Source organism: Cucurbita moschata, unplaced genomic scaffold, assembly GCF_002738365.1.
Source record: "Cucurbita moschata cultivar Rifu unplaced genomic scaffold, Cmos_1.0 Cmo_Scf00006, whole genome shotgun sequence".
NCBI classification, from domain to species: domain Eukaryota; kingdom Viridiplantae; phylum Streptophyta; class Magnoliopsida; order Cucurbitales; family Cucurbitaceae; genus Cucurbita; species Cucurbita moschata.
In genome coordinates this window covers 4,337,022-4,359,070 of record NW_019268522.1, presented here as the reverse complement: position 1 = coordinate 4,359,070, position 22,049 = coordinate 4,337,022, and the positions used below count along the sequence as shown (strand labels likewise).

The window sequence follows — 22,049 nt, the reverse complement described above, 5'->3', positions numbered from 1 at the left end:
GTATTATATATTATATTTATAAGCCTTTTGGCACTCAATTCGTAGTGGGAATTTACACATTTCTTAGGTTTAATTTTTAATTTTTAATTTTGATGACATATTACAAGTTATTTAATTTCATAGAATTAAAAATTTAAAGTTAAATTTTGAATTATATAGATCTTTGTATTGAAATTATATAGCTTGATTGTCAAACCCAAACCCAAGAAAATTGAAGATTGAAATTGAGAAAATCAATAAAAATCATTACAAGTATTTTATTTATAAATAAATAATTGAAAAAAAAAACGTTGAGGGACCATCTTAGATTATTGAGTTGGAACATGGTGAACAAGAATAACACGTAGCCTGATCAAATCTCAAAGATCCACATTGCATTTGATATTATCCAAAGGTGTCGAACCATTGATCTTAAGCATGTGACGATTACAATAGATCTCCATCAATCGACGTTTTGATATCCATCCATTAATAATGTATCTAATAGAGACAAGACCATAAATTCTTAGCAATTTTTTCATGTTTATTTAAAAGTTTAGAAAGAAAATTATAATTTAAGTATAAGCTAATTTGAATCAAGAAAGTTGGGAAAATGTTATAAATTTGTCATATATTGCATTTTTAAATTAATTAATTTAGAGAGAAAATTATAATTTAGGTTAAAATTGTATTAAATTAGGCTAAATCTGACCAATTTTGTGAGATCCAACATCGGTTGGTGAGGAGAACGAAACACCATTTATAAGGGTGTGGAAACCTTTCCGTAGCAGATGCGTTTTAAAAACCTTAAGGGAAAACTTGAAAGAAAAAGTCTAAAGAAGACAATATCTACTAGCGGTAGGTTTGGGCATTTACAAATGGTATCAAAGCAAGCCCGAAAGGAAAAGTCTGAAGAGGACAATATCTGCTAGTGTAGGCTTGGGTAGTTACAAATGGTATCGGAGCTAGACATCGAGTGATGTGCCAGCAAGGAGGTTGAGCCACAAAGGCAAGTGGACATGAGGCGATGTGCCACCAGCAAGGTGCTGCGCCTCGAAAGGGGTGGAGGACAATATCTACGAGTATAGGTTTGAGCAATTACAAATGGTGTCGGAGCTTGACATTGGGCGATGTCCCAGCAAGAAGATTGAACCACAAAGACAGATGGACATGAGGTGATGTGCCACCAATTGGGGAGGAGGAGAACGAAACACTCGAGAGAGTTCAAAGAAGACAATCGCGTTTTAAAAACTTTGAGGAGATCGGAGCCAGATTGTGAGATCACACATCCGTGTTAGGAATCACGGATCTCCACAATGGTATGATATTGTCCAATTTGAGCATAAGCTCTCATGACTTTGTTTTGGGGTACCCCAAAATGCCTCGTACTAATGGAGATAGTATTCCCCACTTATAAACTCCTGATCTTCCACTAAATTAATCAATGTGGGACTCACTCCCAATAATCCTCAATCCGTTGGGGAGGAGAAGATAAGTATTTGAAAGTAAAATATAATTTGAAATCGTGGAGTACAAGGAACATAAGTCGAATGTTTATACCTGATGTTTGCCGACAAGTGAAGCTCGGGACTGATCCCATCAAACTTCACCTTCTCTTGCAACCGAGGCAATGGGTATACGAAGTCGATAGGGATGGTCGGGGACAAGACAATTAGGTTTCCCGGCACCTGGGAGAAGTTGCGCATGACCATCTCGAACTTCCTGCCCATCTCATTGATTGTCATCATCATATAATCAATGTGGATGGCGGCTTTCTTGTTGGGGTTGAAGCTTCTAATGTGGAAAGAAACGGAGGCATTGAGCTTCCTGTCGGTTAAACTATGGAGTGTAACAACGCCTCTTTCCAAGCTGAAAACTGGTTTCTTGGGGGTCACAACAAGCCAACAAGTAACTAGTGCAAGCCCGACAAGGACCATTAAGCCCAACATGCTTCTTCCTATGATTCTCAATACCCTTGTCCGGTTTGTTGTCCTATGCTGCCCATAGGAGCTTTCTCGTTTTGGTGGCTGGACAGTGGTGGATGATGATGATGATGCTTGATCTGGTTGGTTAGTAGTGGAGCTCATGTTGTTGAGGGGATTTGTTTTGGCTTGGTTGTGTCTCTGTCTCTTTCACTTTTGTTTTCTTTTAGCAAAGTTGGTGGTTTCAGTTTATTTTAATGCATAAGTGGAGGGATGATTGGGATAAAAAGTGTGTGTTTGTGTGTTGCTTTTCTTGAGGAAGGGATAGAGGAATATATGCTTATCATTGTAAAAAAAAGGGACGATTTTAAAGATGGGTTTTGTGCTTACTTGTATTCCAAGGTTGTGTACTTGTAGTTCAAGATTTGGGTTGCTTTTGAGTGTATGGCGGCTGTGGATGGCGGAAATGAAAGAAAGAATTCAAAAATATAACGACCCATTTTTTGAGGTTCTCGAGCCACATACCGCTACTAACTGAAGTAGAATTTAGAACGACTCGATAATTTGATCAATTTAAAAATATACATTTAGTAAATATATTTCAACACAAATCAAATTAGTAGAAGTTCATACAAAAGCATTATTATTATAAATATATTCGTACAAAACATAATGGAGTCTAAATCATGACTCGGATCTGTCTCAACTCTTATAGCCCTACCATTCATCTACACTCTCACCTCGGTCTTGTAGCTTAGGTACTATCTAATAAAGAAGTGTGGCATGAATGAGTATAAAATACTCGATAAGTAACTTATTTATAGGTTCTTAGATCACTCTTAAATCTGAAGTTAATCATTCATCTTATTCCGTATCTAAATTTCACGTCTCTAAGTCATAAGTGTTATGAGGTTAGCCTCTAGCTTCTACTAGATTATCCAAGTTCAACTTAGTGTTCTAGTTCTCTCATTGTATAGCTTCTCATCTTCTATCCCTATCAAAATTCCTTTCATTTCGTAGATTCTCATCATTAGAGGAATCTCATTTCATTTCATTGCATACTTATTGGTTGTATCTCATTAGAGTAATCTCAGTGTTCTCAGACAATTTAGTCAGCTCTTTATTATTCTATGCGATTACTCTTCAACTCATACATATTCATAATAAGTGAGGTGTAGCTTCGTTGTTGGTCCAATCTATTGTGAATGAGTATTTCATTAATACACTGTAAGCATGGGAATGTCAAGTCTAACTATCGGCGTGAAAACCTTCTTAAAATCAACTCCTTGCTACTATACATACCCCTTTGCCATAAGTCTTGCTTTTGTTCTTGATGATGTTCCCTTCACTAATATTCTTCAACATAAACACCGACTTCAAACCAATGAGCTTGTGATTGAGAGGTAAGTCGGTGAGTTGTTCTTCTCAATAACTTCAAACTTCTTTTGCATGGCCTTCTGTCATGCTATCTCAGTTCAAACTTCTTTTTATATCATTTGATCATGACTAATCATATTACTTTTCAAACTGGAGATGTAATACCTTGGTCAGTAGACGTTGATTATCCTTCTTACACTAGAACAAGATGGATTTGTCTAAATCGATACAATTGATCCATCGCCAAATTTTAAATTTCCAATGAGCTTTTTGTCAAGTTATTTGAACTTTTCTTGATCTCAAATCATGGTTCCTCGCTCCATTATCCAAGTATCACATGTTGATCTTATTTTTTTGTGAGCAAGTTCACCATAAACTTCTCTTTATTGAGTATTAGCAAGTTGAAAATTTTCTTGGTCAACATCAGTGCGAGCTCTTGGTCATGCATGAATGTGAGGTTCACATCCTCATCATACTTCGTATTAGAGCACTCCACTGCCTAGTTCCCATGTTTTTTACAAGCGTAACACTTTATCGTTCTCTTATCCATCTAGGGGTTAACATTGTCTTGGATATTGTGAGATATTGTCATGGCCTCTTTTGCTGCCACGACCGCAGCCATGCCTAGACCTTTGCTTTCCATGTTGTGGCCGCTACGTCCCTTGGTACCTAGAAAAGAAAAAATCATATGTATTTATTTTTGTCATGCAAGCCACTCTGCATGTGCGAGTAAGAGGTACTTCTCCTTCTTTGTCCCCATAGCCAGGAAGTCTCTTCTGATGAGACTTAATACAATCAATAACCTCCTCAATTGATATGTTCCTAAGGTCGCTGAACTACTTGATAGAGGTAACAATTTGCATGAATCTTAGGGGACAACTAGGAGGAACTTCGTGATGACGAAGATTCCTCCACCTCGTTGCCTAATGAACAAATGCCTAAGACGATCGTCGTCAACTTCATAAAAAAATTGTCTACCGACTCACCATCCTAGCCTTCAAATCGCTCATCAATTTGCACCTTTGCTTCCTTGACCTGTTCCACAATCATGTTGCCTTTGTCGTGTCCTTCTTTGTCAACATGATAATGACATCTTTCGAGACTGGTTTGTAGATGGCAGTAAGAGTCATCTTATCATTGAGCTCCTCAATGTCATCACCATGCTCGATGACTTCCCACACGCCTGGTATCATCTATATTAGAAAAATTAAAACATCTTTATTGACCACGCTACACCGTTATTCTTCATGAGTTCAGGTACTAGAGTGTTATGATTTGTGTGATGATGGCCCAAAAGAAATAACCGAAATAGAAAGAAATGAAATAAATAATAAAATTATTTGAGAAAGAGTTTCTTTGTACCAAGTACAAAATACTTGGAGGACAATATACTTTTCAATTTTCTCTTGTGAATAAATCATAGTTATTTAAAATTTTTCTCCTAAAACTACTACATGGTTAATAACTTCTACTGTGAATATCGGAAGGTTAATAAATTTTGCAAATATTAAATCATGTACGAGGCAAACTTATTGACGAACGATAGATTCCAAAATTGCTCGAATCAATCTGATTAGACAAAATTGAACTAAACCGATTGAATTAGACTAGGCGGATAGAAAACAGTATTGACTGCTCGAAATATCGCAGAAAAATGCAAAACCAACAACCAGCAACATGCTATGCAATCACAAGTATCTAGAGATGTCCATGGGGCGGGGACAGAGAAGCCTTCCTCATTTCCATCCCCACCACCTATTTCATTCTTCATTTCCACGAAATTTCCAATTCATTTTTGTGAGAATTGGGACGGAGATTTTTAATGAAAAATTTGTAGGGTCCATGCATATATTTTTTCCTCATTTATTATTCGTTCTAAAAATATTACATTATAGTCTTTATCAATCTAAAAAAAATCTACCATATGGAGTTTTTACCATCCTGAGTTCAAAATTATCTAATTTAGTTTTTAATATATATATTTTTAATATGCATTAGAAAATAAATTTATATTGAATGGAGTGGAACCGGCTAGTGAATATAACACCGCCTCAACTCCATTTATCCAATGGGAGAAAATGTTCCCCACTCCCTCTCGATTCTCCATCCAAACGGAAAATTTCCTCCTCATTCGAGGCGAGTCTTGCAAAACCCCGACCCCACAGATAAAATAGACATCTCCAAAAGTATTTATGTCGAAACACACAACCGCGTGAGGATGTGGCAATTGGATTGTTGCTTATGAATGGTGGCTGTTAACCGACAAGAAACAAAAACAAAGGGAGAGAGACGCAATGGAAGAGGGAGAGTGATGAGTGCAAGAGCCAAGACAGTGATGACTGCTACTATTTCTTTACGAGGAGAATGGAGCAGAGTGTTACGTTAATGCTCGTCCAAGGCATGTTGTCCATGGCCACATGCCCATGACAAGCCAAATCCTTAATGTCTTTCTATGTTGTAGTGTTTTACTTTTGTATTTTTAGGGGTATGACGTTTCAAAAAAATCATGTCTAGGCCTACCATATATGAAATGCCTAAACGTAATATAGGGGATATGATTAGTTGTCAACTTCTCCCTACTCGATAGTTTTATGCAGTAAACCATTGTTGTTGCCTTTTGCTTACATTCCCATATAATACCAATCTCAATTTCTCAAATCTTGCTTTCAAAACTCTCTTTTAAAATCTCTCTGCCCTCGTTTTCTAAAACTTTCTTCTTAAACCAGGGTGAGAGGCTCAAGTATACATCGCTTGGCCGTAGGCGACGCAAGAACGAATAAGCTTAACTCACTTGTTACTGGGAAGTGAGTGCCGCACAATCGCAAATCCGATGCCATCAAAGTGCAATTGTGACACAGAGCTCAACCTTTTATGGGCACAAAGCTGGCTAGGGGTTTTCCTTTTCTTTCTTTTCCCTTTTTTCCACATGGTGTTACACCAATAACCTTTTAATATATACTTCTAGTACTTGGATAATTTTTTATATTGATTAAAGAATTTCAATGGCCTCATCACCCACTCAAACATATTCTTCAATAGATATCAAAAGAATGGTGGCCATCGTTTTAAATCCAGTTTTATTGAACAAGTTAGAATATAATCCTTTGAAACTATGAAAAGTTACCGTAAAAAATCCCAAAACCCCATCTTCCTTAAAGACTTACATAGCCACCCTGATTGAAATAATTCTTACTTCTCTTAAACTTTAAGCATATTTAGCAACTTTAAACAATTCCATTATAATCTACTTTCCCACTAGTACACTAATATTGAATACTTTAGAAAATTTATTATTTTTAGCAACACAATTCACTCACTCTATGGATTTGGGATACAATTTCAAATAAATTACGAAAGATCTCCAACATATAGATGGACTAATTGTGAACGGGCAGCTCGTGAACACTCTCACCTCGATTGGCAGTCAACTAACAACTACAAAAATGAGGTAAGGAGAGATAAGGGGAGAACTCACTATTGAACACACCTTACGCCAAACGTTAGAACTCTTTATTAACACCAATCAATAAAATATTACAATTCTCTCTTATAATATTACTCAACTTTGCTTTACTTGAGATTTATTAGGAGGATGGGTATTTATAGTATAGAAAATAATTTATTCTTAAAATACCTAAATCATTTTCTACAATATTAATTTTTTTATTACTAAGATATCTAAATCATTTCTATAAGAGAGAGACAGAGAGCTCATACAATTATTGGTTTGACCCTATTAGGCTAGTGATTATATTTTACATTCCACTGCAGTAGTCCTCATTCGTCGCACCATGGTGAGGCGATAGTGATAACCCTTACATTTTTTAGTACTCTGTCATCTGGAGGCAAGTTTGCGACTTGGTCATCCTTATTCTTCCTTCAAGATTTTCTCTATAATAAAATTGTAATGCATCTCTACATGGTTTGTTTTAGCATGAAATCTCGAACTTTTTTTCTTGGCAAACCGCATATTGGTTATCACAATGAATTGGTACCGGATAGTCAATTTTCTGGTGCAAATCCTCCCTTGAAAGTTTTAGCCACGTATTTTCTTGAGTTGCTCTATATTTCGCTTCTGTAGTTGATAATGATACTATTGGTTGTCTCTTGCTACAACAAAAATTGCTCCTGAACTTAGCTTAACCACATCCCCAATGATTGATCTTTAGGTATCGTGGTATCCTACATAGTTAGCATCACAGTATCCAAGTAGCTTGTAGTCTTCGCTTCTTTTGTACAAAAGACCATAGTTGATTGTAACTTTGACATGTTTCAAGATTCGTCAAGCCACATCAAATGAGGCTTTTCCAGACTTTGCATGTACGGATTAATCACTCCAACTACAATCTCAAATCTATTTGGTCGGTTCATGTAGATATCTCGATCAAACTCTCCATGCAAAAAAGATTTCTTCACATTTATCAGCCATAATTTCTAAATTATACTTGTCACAAGCGCTAGCGAGACAAGTATGATAGTGATCTTTCCCACTGGACTAAACTTTTCATCATAGCCTAGTCCATATTGTTGAGTGTTGATGAGGTTTCTGGTTCAAAGCGAGGTGGTGGAACCATAGTTCCATCAACATAGCCCAGCATGTCTTGACTCTCAAGGAGAGGGAGAAGTTGGCTTTTCTAAAGAAGATAATTCAAGGAAGAAAGTTTGATGGTGATCATATGGATTAGAGTATTGAAAGAAAGAAGATGATAAGAAGACCCGAAAGCCATAGAAAAGAAAGAATCAGGGTTTTTAAACCGAAAGGGCTCTAATACCATGTAAATGTTTGCTGAATCCACCACACTTAAATAGTGGTAAGAGTTCTCTTATTTATAATCATTTACTGAATACATAAATATGGTAAATTACAAATAATATGGAAATAGCAATAAAATGAAAGAATAATAAATGGATACAATATATTTGCCTTTAATAAAAGGGCAAATATGGTATGCCGTAATGTAAGGCAAATATCTAGATATTTGCCGTATAATGAACGGTCAATTATCCTTAACAGTTATTAAGGTGCAATTTTGCATAGAAATGGGTCTATAGATATGTCTTAAAAATGTTGAGATGGCCGAGTTGGTCTAAGGCGCCAGATTAAGTTTTTGGTCCGAAAGGGCGTGAGTTCAAATCCCATTTAAAACATGGTTGTATATCCGACTAGAGCTCTTAATTTTGTAAACCCACGTGCAAAAAAGTAAACCCACGTGCAAAAAGGTGAGATGGAAAGAATTCAAGTACCTAGTATCACCTAAATTGGTCATATACAAAAGGTTACTAAGGTGCAGTTCTGTGTAGAAACGGGTCTATAAATATGTCCTAAGAATGTTGAGATGGCCGAGTTGGTCTAAGGTGCCATATTAAGGTTTTGGTTTGTAAGGGTGTGGGTTCAAATCCCACTCTCAACAATTTAGAGCACGGCGTTATCTAAATATGTCCTAAGAATTTTGGCATTCGGGTCCTCGGTTCTCGAACTTTCGTTATCCAAATTGCTCCCACTTTTGACTTTGACTTTGGGGCTTCATCTTCTTCCTTTAGTGGCTCGAAAATCATAATTTTTCTCATCATATATCTCTAGTTTGCTCTCCTACCGCTGACATTAAATTGCCTCAATTTCTTCACAAAACATTTAAATAGAGTTTTAGAAGAAATAGAGAGCAATTTCTAAAAGTTTCCAACTCGAGTTTTAGAAATTCTTATAATTTTTTATTTAGAGATAGATGCTTGCACAGGTTTCAGAACTGCTATAAATTTTCTCTTTTTATTTTAAATTCTTTTTAGAATACTCAATCAAAATATTTACTCCGATAAGGGTGCTGCCAACATTATTTTTTAATTTCAACCGTTAGATCTAAAGAACATCAAGTTTCTTGAACATATTCCAATATTAGATCATCCAAACGATTGGATGTGAAGATAGAGATGATTTCTTTTTATAATTTTTCTGAAACATTCAAACTTTTTCTTATAAAATAATAAAAATGATATTTTTGCCTTTTTTTATGTTTACTTTCTCCTATGGAATCTTTTCCAAACGTCTTTAAGTTCCTATAATAGTTTGTTATGACGTTGAAATTACTTGGTTAATAGCATTTTTCCTTGCTTCAATCGTTTAATTCCTTTCATCGGATCCTTTAAACTTTACATGGGCATCTTAAACATACTCGAGTTACTCTAACTTTCGAGTATTACACTTAACCTACACCCTTTTCTTGATTTAGTTTCTAAACTTGATCCAAATGACTTGATATTTAGAATATATTTTTATATCTTTACGGTAGGTGTTACTTAAAGTCTTAAACCATTTGGGAGGATATTTGTACCTTGAAATGTCGTAACGAAATTATGGTCATTTTAAACTTAAATCTTTGTTTAGTCCATAAACAGGTTCCAATGACGTTGAAAATTTACATCATCCTTACTCATCATGAAATAAGGCCTATTATAAAATTTCACGGTATTTGAAGATCATTTAGGTCTTAAACCGAAGGTAACCGTTATAGGGGCATTTCGGTTATTTTGCATTATTTTATGGTTTAGTCACTTATCCTTGTCCAATAACCATAAAATTACATATAAAACCTTAATATGTCATATGATACTCATGTTTAAAATTTCATGTGTAGCGCAGTTCTTTTAGTTGGTTGGTTTAACGTTACTTAATTTACGAGCAAAATATTTGGTTCGGGCCTTTAACTCGCGGTTCTTAATGTTTTCCTTTCATATTCCCATAAGTCATGTTTAACTTAAGGTTCATGCTCAAATCCTAACGATTCCTACAAGTATTTCTTAAGAAAAATCTAAGATGGCTACTTACCTCGATGTTGACGTTCGGGACCTCCATTCTCGAGCTTTTGGTATCCGACTTACTCCAAATTTTCTTAGGTAGATTCATCCTTAAGTTAAGTTTCTAAAGTCATCATCAATTTCTTCCGAACCAGTCTAAATTGGGTTCAATTTGAAAAAAAATCAAGGAGTATCAGTTCGTGGCCGGTTCACGTCATCCTCTTCTTCCCTAAAATAGGGGAAGAAGACGCGACATTACATTGTCGAAAGCCCTAAAAAGGCTCCTATCCAGCGTGATACAGTGGCTTTCTCTCCTCGATTTATTTATAGAACCTTAAGATGGTGTTGCAAGAATGACGTAGAAATCAGATTCATACCTTTTCGTGAATCATAGCTCGAGATATAGGTCAACAAAGTTCGCTGGAAAACATTTGTTCTCACCAGAGTGGATTTTTCCGTTCTAATACTCCATCCAAGAGTTATCAGTATTTATCAAATCTGTTTCTCACCAGAGTTCAAACCCAAAAAGAGTATATTGGTTAAGATGTGCGAGATGTTTTTAGCTCCCAATTTCTTCATGGAAATGGTTCCTTATCTTCTCCTCAAGTTTAACGATGAATTCTTGTGCATACCCTGAATTTCTCAATTCCTTCTCTCGACACATTACCCATTTTTCATAAAAATTAAAGGTTATTGAGCAACTCGATAGAGAGCTCCTTAGCTCTTGACTCCACGAATTCTTCTCAACTCATCTCCATAAAGTTCATGGTATCCTTCAATTGAAGTTGAATGGACCGGTTGATAAATTTAGATTTTCTCCAAATCCATCAAAAATAGACCAAAAAGCTTTTTCTTTGATTCCCCTCGATCTCGAGGTCTTTACTCTTGGTGGTCTTCACAAAACTTCATTCTTGAGTGCCCAACAACCTACTTTGTAAAAATTTATAGCGATAGATATCGTTAATGATAGACATTGTCCATAATTAAATAACGTCTTGTAATGATAGACATTGTCCATAATTAAATAACGTCTTGTCATTGTAGCTTAAACTGATATTGGAGACAACAATAGATATTGTACGCCTACTATTCAAGTATGCAAAAAGGTATATATTGAATAACCCTATTTAATCACATTAAATCGGATGAAATTTTGTTCCCTATTTTTCAAATTTTAAAAACAATCTAATGAAATTTTCAATTAAAATCTTGATAGGAGTAGGAATCTTACCTTTGAACCCACAATGAAAACTAATGCATTCGATTCGAGCATATCTTACGAGATAATATATTAAAATTGCGAGAAAAATATTGCACATATGAAAATTTTCAATTATTCATATCAAATTAAAATACAAATTGAACTTATTTGTTAAAGAATGGACTGATAGAAAAAATTAAAAAAAAAATCGAGAAGAACATATACATGAACACAAACCCAATCGGAAAACAACAAGCACAGCTCACAAATTCCAAACTTGAAAAACTAATCCCAACACCACACCATCAATAACACAATTTAAGAAAGTAAGTTGAGAAGGCATCTTTAGACTTCAGTAAAGCAAGCAGTCCTCTTGAATTCCTTGTCTTTAGACAAGTAGACAATCACGGGCGAACACCGAATTCGAAGCGTCCGATGCCCCGACTTCCAAACTCCAACCTTAAACCTAATTCGCGCCTTGATCCAAAGATCCAAATCCATCTCTCCCGCTGCCTTTTCGAGCGCTAGATCCTTCGACACGGAGTCGTGCAACAAAAAGTTTTTAGCATTAAGGTCCATGTTCAACCATGTCACATCTTTGTGAGGTTGGTAGAAGGGCTTAATCACACCAAACGCCAAATCTTGATCGCCGAACCCAACCGTAACAGTGACATGATCATAATAAACCGAGACATGTCTATTGGGATTGTAAGCTTTCACTCCGAAATTGAAGGAAGCATTAAGCTGAGTAGTGCTCATGTCAAAGTTATGGACCGCAGCGCTTTCCACCGTGTAGCTTAATCGTTTCGGCCTAACAGTCAACCAAATGATGAGCACGACGAGACCAACCAATACAATTAGTGCTACTAGGACCAATATGACGTAGCGCAATATGTTCGGGCGGGCGGGTCGTGAAGATAGCTGTGGAGGACCCGCCATGCTCAAGGATGGATAGCTCTCTACGAAGGAAAAGAAGCCAAGTTTGATGGAGAGGCTTTGTTTTAGAGAAGGCTATGAGATTGGATTAATTTATAAGACATAGATTTGGGAATTTTGGATAGAAATGATTAACTAAAAACTACCTTATATTCTCCTTTTTGGTTGCTTGCATGAAACTCAAGACATCAAAAGGGATTCAGGTTCTTTTCTTGGACTATTAATGTAGGCATTTTAATGCACTTTTGACTATGCCATCCATTTAAATATGATAGCCACCTTGTTTTAATGAACCCAATGTTGCTTTGGCTGCAAGATATGCCAAGTCCAAAACTTGTAAACTCTCCCTTTCTTTCTGTCAATGGTATCCCTACGTCTTTTAAGGTTCCAACCGCCTTTAAGAATGCAAACGTTATATTTACGTACCCGTCTTTTACTTTTTTTCGTTTTTTTATAATGGGTCCCACGCTACTCTTTGGATAACCCTAACGGGATTGTTTGAAAATTATGGAACAATAATTGTACCTGAAGATTATTTTGTCTCATACAACTAAAGTATTTGTAGTTGAGAATATTTGCTTAATTCACAGCACGTAAATGATGCGAAAGTTGTCTATTTATAATCAAATAAATTACAAGGATATGAAAAGATACCTATAGTAAAAATGCAAATGTCTAGATATTTACCTTATAATAAAATATCAAATATGATATATATGGTAAACTATAATTTAGTATTAAATATCGTTAACGGTAGTTATATTGATATATTTATAAATTGAAGTGTTTGATATCGATATTTAAAATCAATTGATATCTCACAAATGTTATATTTACGTACCTATCTTTTACTTTTTTTTTTTTTTAATAATGGGTCTCACGCTACTCTTTGGATAACCCTAATGGGATTACTTGAAAATTATGGAACAATAATTTTACTTGAAGAATATTTTGTCTCGTACAAATAAAGTATAGGTAGCTATATTGATATATTTATAAAGTGCAGTGTTTGATATCGTTGTTAAAAATCAATTGAATATCGATCGAAACATATAATATATCATTAATCGGTCACTAATGATAGAAACTTTGTAACTTAGTCAGGAAAGTAAGGAATTTTCTTATTAATTTAAATAGTTTTTATAATTTTTTATTTACAAGAATACTTGTGGGGGCACTCATTAAAGATAAATGTATTTAAAAAAAAAATAAAGGTTAAATTAGAAGAGCAATTCTTCCTTCCTTTTTTTTTTAATTTGTCTTTTTCTTATATAGAAAATGACTAACAATTTTTAAATTTTGTATTTTGTATTATGATCTATTCAATATTTTTTTTAATTTATAATTTATTGAACAAAATTAAAATAAACATAAAATTTAATTTTGTATCGGATAGTTGAATTATTTTTTTTTTTTAAATAATTGAATATGTAAATGACCTATAAATATAAAAGTTAAAGTTGATTGAGCTATTACAGATTTTGAACCGTAAGGATCCATTAAACATATCATTTAAATTTTAGAGATTTATTAGATATTTTTTTAAAAATTTTAATGACTTCTTAAACACAAATCTAAAAATTGGTCTAATTATGTATTTAGAATGTCTTACAGGGAACCATGGCATTATCAGCACATTTCACCAAACTCGAAGTACTCTAGGATGAATTGGAAGTACTCTGCACACCATTTACTTCTAATCAACGCCAAATATATGTTGATCAATGGGAAGAAGACAAGTTGATGCAACTACTCATGGGGCTCAATGAGTCTTGTAAAACTGTGAAATCTAACATATTGATAATGACTCTGTTATCTACTGTGAGTCAAACATATTCATTACTTGTATAAGAAGAGATGCAATGTCAGGTAACTTCTGAATATACTGAGATTTTCTCAATTGTAGCAGCAGTGCAGATGAAGACATCATATTCAAAATTCACTAAGGACAAGTCACGAGAACAATGCAATAGAACTAGTCATACAATTGATGAATGTCGAACCCTTAAGTTTCACTGTAAATTTTGTGATGAAAGGGGACATACAGAAGATCGATGTTGATAGAAAAATCATTCTGGAAAGGCAGTACAAGTCAATTAACACAGGAATCGTGGATATCGATCATTTGCAAATATGGATGATGCTTGTCAGCTAAATACAAAAGAATAGTCACCTAATTCCATTCCAAATTTTTCTCCTGAGTAATTACAATAGATAGCACAAGACCTATCTACACTCAATCACCGTCTTTCTGATAATTCTGACAGTTACACCAATGTTACAGGTTTGTTTCCAGTATCTGCATTATCCATTAACTCTACTAATTCTAATTCATGGATTCTCGATAGTGGAGCTACGGATCAACAAAAGCTTTTGTTATGACTCAACCAAAGACTGCAATCATTTCTACAATAAACTTGCCTAATGGAGGGCGAGTAAGGGATAGGTTTGTGATAGATTGATAGAACGATAGCGTTAGGATATGTTCCTGTGATAATATGACTAAGGAACGTTCATGTAACGATATGACAGTGATAGGTATAAGAACGTTAAGGCTGTGATAATTAAGGACGATATGACCACAAAGTATTTACGATATGATATGATTACGATACGACATGTGAATGACGGATATATATATATATATATATATATATTGTCATATGATATGAAATATGTTATGGTACGAGATATGTAATAAATTGACATGTTTATGATATGATATATTGTGATGCAATATGTTATGGTATGATATGTATATGATGAAATGTTATGTTAAAAGCAGGGAACATTATGTTGTGTCTCCTAAATTGTGTGTATACAACATGATATGAATGACATGAAATCACGATAAATGGCATGAAATATAACCCCGTTAGAATTATATATGATATGAGAACTGAAAAATGAGAAATGATATGATATGAATGATGAACGATATGTGAAATGATATACAAAACGATATGATATGTACAGAATGTTAGCGGAGTTGTATTAAATGATAATGAAAATGGAAAAATGTTTGGACCTCATGCATTATGTGGGCTCATGCATTGGGGATACCCCTATTCCATCACGAGGGTACAGACGAGTACATCCATTAGACAGGCAAAGTATCGTTATGTTTTACATAATGCTGCCGTGACGGTTACTAATTCTAATGGGTGTTCGGCAAAAGTTGAGCTACCAGAGAAGGCTCGCCCGACAAAAAAAGGGGTCCAGTAGTGTGCGAACTGTCTGGTGAGTCCATACCCGCACGTATGGGTTGTGTGTAAAGTATATGGTACACATCCAAGCTGTCCATTACAATACTGTCGTATGAAAAATAGACTCATATAATAGGTATCATCATTGCATTCGCATGTTCTTGCATTTAACTTCAATAGTTGGGTCACTTACTTAGTATTTCTTAAAATGCTCAAGCCACATACTACCTCTATTTCAGGTTAAGGCAAGGCATTCTTGTACGGCTAACTACGGCATCACAACTCGAGACCATGGCACATGCATAGATTAGTCGTATTATTTTCTTAGACTTAAGCTAGAATAAGATGTTTTTTATTTAAACGTTTATTTTTTTTATTTAGTCTTTTGTTGCGTCGTTTTTAAAAGTGTTTTCAAACCACGTAAGTCCATGACTGTGTTTTAAGCTGAAGGTTATGTTTTATGAAAGTTTAAATGAAGTATTTCCGCATTCAATGTTTATGATATTTATACAGTAGCGACCTTAAATTAAGTAGATGACAAATGGACTATGTGTTGCTCAAATCTGTCCAACATCTTAGCCAATTTCGGAATGCGAGCACCAAACCATCTGCTTCGTGTCCATCTCTACTCTGAAGAGAAGAAAGGCTCACATTAGCGTTCTTTCTTTTGCCTTTATGAATTTACATTAGTGTTAAAAACCTATAAGAATTTGTGTAAAAGGATTTGAGCTGGTGTAACCAATTTGTCCTTAATAAAACTTTGATTTTGTCCTTTCCAAGTCAACTTAGGTTAATTCATGACATCAATTTCAAGTTTAATTATCTATATTTTATAAATTAATAATGGAAAACGGAAAAGACATTTATATAATTTTTTCTTTTTTTATAAATTTGATTGATATATCTAAAAAAAGTAATTTCATAATGTTTTTAAATTTTTAAGTATAAATTGATGTGAAATATTTATTAATATTGGCGTGGGATGATGAACATATAGAAATTACATAATATGTATAAATTTATATAAAAATTATCGGAAGATAATATTTCCAACGATCCATCCTCACCCACAACAAACTTATCCTAGCTTTCCCAAGTACGCACAAACTCATCAACATTTTTAATAAGATTCTCCAAATAAATACCATTGTCTCTAGCATCCCAATTGCAAGTCTCGTAGGCGCATCTATAACCAAGCCAATCATGTTTCTCCGGCCAAAATACTTCCATTGACACATGTTTATTCGATGACGTACGTAGATTACACCAAAAAAGGGTTGTTGAGAAAAAATTTACTTTGAATTTCCACGAAAAATTTTGACCTGCTTGTAGCGTATGATCACCCAAGTCGTTATCTTTTGATTTGCAGTGAACTAATAAAGTTTGACCTCGACTCAATTGGTTAGTAACCGTCACCTTCCATTTTGTCAATGGCGCTGTATACACTTTTGAGTCCGCAAACGATGGTTTCTCTATCGCTGTAGCTATCACTAGAAAATATGTAAGGATGCAGAAGTTTATCAAAAGATTCATTCTTTCTTAAAACTCTAAATGCTTTGTTTTTTTAGTTCGATCAAATGTTCGCTTCTTATATATCCAATCAAAAACGGATGAGGAGATTGATTTGGATCGACACCAACAAAAATTTGTTTGAATTTATTTGTATTCACCCATTTATTATCGACCTAAATGGTAAGGTTGAAAGAATCTAGTTGTCATTCCTATTTATGCATTCAACAATTGATTACCATAACGTTTTTTTTGTTATATGCATTGAATAACCAATAAATTAAAATTTTAAGATTTAAAATTTAAATGATATAGAACAAATTATGATTATCGAGTGAAATATTAAATTCTTAAATTAATTGATTTATAAAATGATTAAATATTACGTGATCTAATCTTATACAAATTCATTATGTCGAATGTTGTGGTTCAAATGTCTTTATATTGACGATTAGGATTCAATCCGTTGTAGTCATCGTATAAATTTTTCTTAACATGTATAGTGTTGAATTGAATCTAAAATAATTAAAATTATTATTAAAACTAAATCATAAGAAACGAGGCTTTAGATCATAAATTTCAACCCTTCATTATTTTTTTTTTATTAATTTCATTGATATATCTAATATGAAAGATGTAATATTTGGTTTTTTTTTTTTAAATATAATTTTTTTCATTGTTTCAATTTTTTTTTTTCTAAATTTATCGAGATATTTTTTAACGACCCCAAATTTTCTACTTTAATTTAAAGCCGCCACTCTATATATATCATGAGCATTGAATGCAGAAATACTTCATTTAAACTTTCGTAAACCGTCAGGTTCATCTTAAAACACAGCCATAAACTTACATGTTTTAAAAACACCTATAAAAACGACACAATAAAAGACTAAATAAAATAAATAAACGTTTAAATTAAAAACATCCTATTCTAGCCTAAGTCTATAAAAATAAATACAACTACTTTATGCATGTGTTATGGTCTCGAGTTGCGATGTCGTCATCAGCCGTACAGAAATGTGTTGCCTTAACTTAAAATAGAAGTAGCACGTGATTTGAGTATTTAAAGAAGTACTAAGTAAGTGTCCTCACTGTTGGGGTTAAACACGAGTAAAAGTAATATCTGTTTTGAGAATAAAAATTTGTTTACCTAATTAAAAATAATTATAGGGAGGAGAAAAGGTTGAGAAAAGATTTAGTAAACCAAATTTAAAAATAAAACCTAAAATATTAGAAGGGCAAGAAATTTCATTAAATTTTGTCTAACAATATATTCCTTAGGGTAAGAATAAAAAATAAAATATTTAATGAAAATAGCATTATATATATACAATTTCAAGACTTAGAAACTTGAAATTGATGTTCGGGGCTCGTCCATGTAAATTAGTGTTCTTTCTTTCCCAATAAATTAATTAGATTGTTGTTGCTAATATTATGTTATAGTCATTGGTGATTAGGACATATGTAATGATTAAAGTAGACCGATAACAGATATTGTTCTCTTTGAGCTTAAGGGTTTTCCCTCGACATTTTTAAAACGCGTCTATTATGGAGAAGGTCTACCCCTACTTCGACCAGTGCCTCACACCATTTAGTGACTAGCTTTGATACTATTTGTAACAGCCCAAGACCAGTCTAACCCTACTTCAACTAGTGTCTCGCACCATCCACTGACTCTAATACCATTTGTAACAGCCCGAGACTACCGCTAGTAGATATTATCCGCTTTGTTAAAAATTTAATGGTTTTAAAACATGATAGGGAGAAGTTTTCACACCGAATTGTTTTGTTCTTTACAACCGATGTAAAATCTTACAACTTGTATAGTAAACCCACCCATTTGCCTTTCGATTTATCGAACCAAAGAACAATCTTCAATTAGGGAAGCAAGGTGCCAATTATCCCTCTAAGTAAACGGCGAAGACGAGCTCTCATTCCCCGATTCATCCACTTCCACTTCATCGGAGTTCCCTAACATCTCAAACAGGCCTAATTTTCTCGACCGAAAATTAGGTCTTCGATCCATAACAACGATCAAACGAATCAACGAGGAAGATTTGTAAAAGTGTTGTTGTTTCATGCCTCACGCATTACTCTCACTCTCATCAAGTTTTGTCGTCCTATAACTCTCGTGACATAAGCAAAAGGTCATTTAACACTACCATACACAAGCTTGGTGGCCTGTGGCCTAAGTAAAATAGTATGATAAACCAATGGTTAAGGAGAAAATAAATTGTCACCTGGATCATCCACATACAGATTTGCGCCTCTTGAAACACAGAACATGATCCAAAATGGGGACTATGTTTATTGTTTGAAGACAGGTTGCCAACAATTTTCAAACGTGTTGGATGATGAGCTCCTGGAATTTCACTCTCAAGAGAGGAGGGGACACCTTTCACTGTCACCGTCAATCACTCAGCTGGTTTGATACTCTGAATTAGTTGCTCAACAAAATGATTCAAGTCGACTAACAAGAATTTGAGAACGCACTGAAAAGGAATGTAAACACAGAAATGAACGGATAGTCAATTTCTTGGCATGTCAGAACATCTAACAGCAACTGTGGATATGGTTTGAACCTAAGTTGAAATGACTATTACACTCCAAAATCTACTTCGATGGGGTAAGGTGACCTATGCAAATTGAGGATTGGATTGGACCAACTATAGAGAAATTCTTAAACTATTAGGACAAAACTCACGAACTCGAGTAGATGAAATTAGGGGAAATCCAACCGAAAGTAAGCTTTCACAATAAGGCCAGAATCAATCAAAATATGCAACAAAAGAAAGCGAAATCAACTATTCAGAACATTCAGATCGTTTTTTACACGAGAAACCATTAGATCGAGCACAACGATCGAATATCTGAAAATCTCAACAGTGAGGCGAAGATCTAGCAAGCAGCTAAAGGAATCTCATCATATTACCCGATTCATTCGTCCAATTCCAACTTATGCATCGAAAGGAAGCGAAATCACCGATTACGAGCAGTTAGATCAATTTTTACACGAGAATAGCCTAAATTCTATCAATCTAAGAGCTAGTAAACTTGGTAACAGCCTTGGTGCCCTCAGAGACGGCGTGCTTAGCCAACTCACCAGGAAGAACAAGGCGCACAGCGGTTTGAATCTCCCGAGAGGTGATGGTCGGTTTCTTGTTGTAGCGAGCGAGTTTGGAGGATTCCTGAGCGAGCTTCTCGAAGATATCGTTGATGAAACTGTTCATAATCCCCATGGCCTTACTGGAGATTCCAATGTCAGGATGAACTTGCTTGAGGACCTTGAAGATGTAGATCTTGTAAGTCTCCACGCTCTTCTTCGCCTTCTTCTTCTTCTTATCGGCGCCGTCTTTGGGAAGCTTCTTCTCTGCTCTCGGCTTCTTCTCCGCCGGAGCCTTCTCGGCCTTCTTCTCCTCTGCCGGCTTCTTCTCGGCGGGCTTCTTCTCGGCCTTCGGCGCCATTGCTAAGTTACAAACGAATTTGAAAATTCCTCAGTAATGGATTCTTAGTGTGAGAAAAAGTGAGTTCGGAGTTATGAATTGAGGGACTTGGTATTTATCGATTTGGATGGGGTGATGTGATTGGTTAATTTCGTTTCGACTCGGATTGATGACGTGGACGGTTCAGATTAGCGGAAGCTTTATAAGAGGCGCGTTTTGGCCGATTTCCTTGTGAAATGTTTTTTTTTGAAGGATTTGGTTTTGGCGGCTCTATTTCGCGGGTCATTCGTTTAGAGCTAAAAAATATTGAACAATAACGATGTGCTTTTATTTTCCCTCTCAATTAATAATTATCCTTAATTTTAAAAAAATATAGCTTTTTTATAAAATTATTAATTTTTATAAATAAAAAAAAATTATTAGTAAATTATTTCAAAAATGTTCTAAACTTTTTAAAATGTTAAAAAAATATTTTTAAATTTTCAAAAACTTCACCGATAGCTTAATAACACTTCTAAACTTCCAAAAATAGCATTAATATATTTAAACTTTTAAAAAAAATAATTAGAAATTAAATAATGAAAGAAAGTAATTATTGAGTCGTATGTTTTGTAGAGAAATTAAGAAAATAGGAGAGAAGATGGTCTATGGAGCATGTTATAATGATTTTCGTCTATATACTTACTTAACCGGTTGATTTATTATTATTATTATTATTATTATTATGATTATTATTATTATTATGATGCATGAACCAAGTATCTTAGTGAGATAAGGAATTACTGCAAGGGGAGTAAGATTCGAATTAACCTGTTGATCGAATACTCAAGGCAATAACAGTTATTTTAGATTCGAATCACTCCACAAGCAAGATTGATCATGTCGAGCTTGAATGATTTTACATGTAACTTTAACTACATAGAATTGAAAAGAAACTTAGCTATTAGCTCAAGAAAAGCATAAATGCTCATTTTACTATATTTTCTACTTACAAATATAACATACATAACTTTGTATAGGCTCAAAATGAAACTATTAAAGGCATTCCAAGAGTTGTAACATTCATACTTTAGGATCATAATTAACCATGATATAAATGTAACCTAAAGTAAATAAAATGTCTTAAAATACGTTAATGAAATACAATAACTCGAAATTACTCTAAATTGTAATCCACCCAAAATTTATAATGATGATACTTCATTCTTCTTCAATGTGGCATGAATTGAAATATCTTTTGATAATTTCAACAACATTTTCTTCGCATCTTCATTGAAATATATTGTATGATTGATATCTCTTAGTTCATATCAATTTGCTCCAAATCGCTCCCGTCCTTGGCCAACATCTAGTCATTACTCGTAAAAACTAGAGTGAATATAGAATACTCCTTAAATAGCTTACTTGTAGGCTCTTGATAGTATTTATGGTTGAAGCTAAGGTACCACACTCTAATCTTGACCATAAGGCATAAACATGAAGGTTCTGTTCGAAGGATCTAGGTTATGAGGTTTTGAGTTCTAAGGTTCTTGTTTCTAGGTTCTGAGTTCTAAAACCCTTCATCAGTTTTGTTGCTTAGTCTCGCCTTATGCACTTGTGTGGTCCCTCGCCCTTGGAGAGTGGATCTCAATCGACTGTCCACTTCCTTTTCCACACACAATACCAAGTTTTCATTCTAAAATACTCC

The 22,049-nt window shown here is 34.3% G+C and overlaps 3 protein-coding genes across 3 annotated transcripts; all 3 read right to left on the bottom strand.

Annotated features, from left to right (window-relative positions):
* Nucleotides 1–245: 245 nt before the first annotated feature.
* Nucleotides 246–2,159, bottom strand: LOC111443928. Its single transcript, XM_023081786.1, has 2 exons — nucleotides 1,540–2,159; nucleotides 246–480 (listed from the first exon to the last, which is right to left on the bottom strand). The coding sequence occupies exons 1-2, from the start codon at nucleotides 2,064–2,066 to the stop codon at nucleotides 360–362; spliced, it is 648 nt and encodes a 215-aa protein (XP_022937554.1). The 5' UTR covers nucleotides 2,067–2,159; the 3' UTR covers nucleotides 246–359.
* A 9,208-nt stretch (nucleotides 2,160–11,367) lies between these two features.
* LOC111443929 (uncharacterized protein At1g08160) lies at nucleotides 11,368–12,321 on the bottom strand. The gene has a single exon (XM_023081787.1). It carries the CDS (start codon nucleotides 12,205–12,207, stop codon nucleotides 11,614–11,616), a length of 594 nt encoding a protein of 197 aa, XP_022937555.1. The 5' UTR covers nucleotides 12,208–12,321; the 3' UTR covers nucleotides 11,368–11,613.
* Nucleotides 12,322–19,699: 7,378 nt separating this feature from the next.
* LOC111443930 (histone H2B-like) lies at nucleotides 19,700–20,450 on the bottom strand. Its single transcript, XM_023081789.1, has one exon. The coding sequence runs from the start codon at nucleotides 20,381–20,383 to the stop codon at nucleotides 19,958–19,960; it is 426 nt and encodes a 141-aa protein (XP_022937557.1). The 5' UTR covers nucleotides 20,384–20,450; the 3' UTR covers nucleotides 19,700–19,957.
* Nucleotides 20,451–22,049: the final 1,599 nt, after the last annotated feature.

Bases quoted from the DNA above. Each gene is read 5' to 3' on its own strand.
- LOC111443928 (XM_023081786.1), bottom strand. From the start codon at position 2,066: ATGAGCTCCACTACTAACCAACCAGATCAAGCATCATCATCATCATCC. The intron at 481-1,539 runs GTATAAACATTC...TGTCTCTATTAG, and splicing joins CACTTGTCGGCAAACATCAG to ATACATTATTAATGGATGGA.
- LOC111443929 (XM_023081787.1), bottom strand. From the start codon at position 12,207: ATGGCGGGTCCTCCACAGCTATCTTCACGACCCGCCCGCCCGAACATA.
- LOC111443930 (XM_023081789.1), bottom strand. From the start codon at position 20,383: ATGGCGCCGAAGGCCGAGAAGAAGCCCGCCGAGAAGAAGCCGGCAGAG.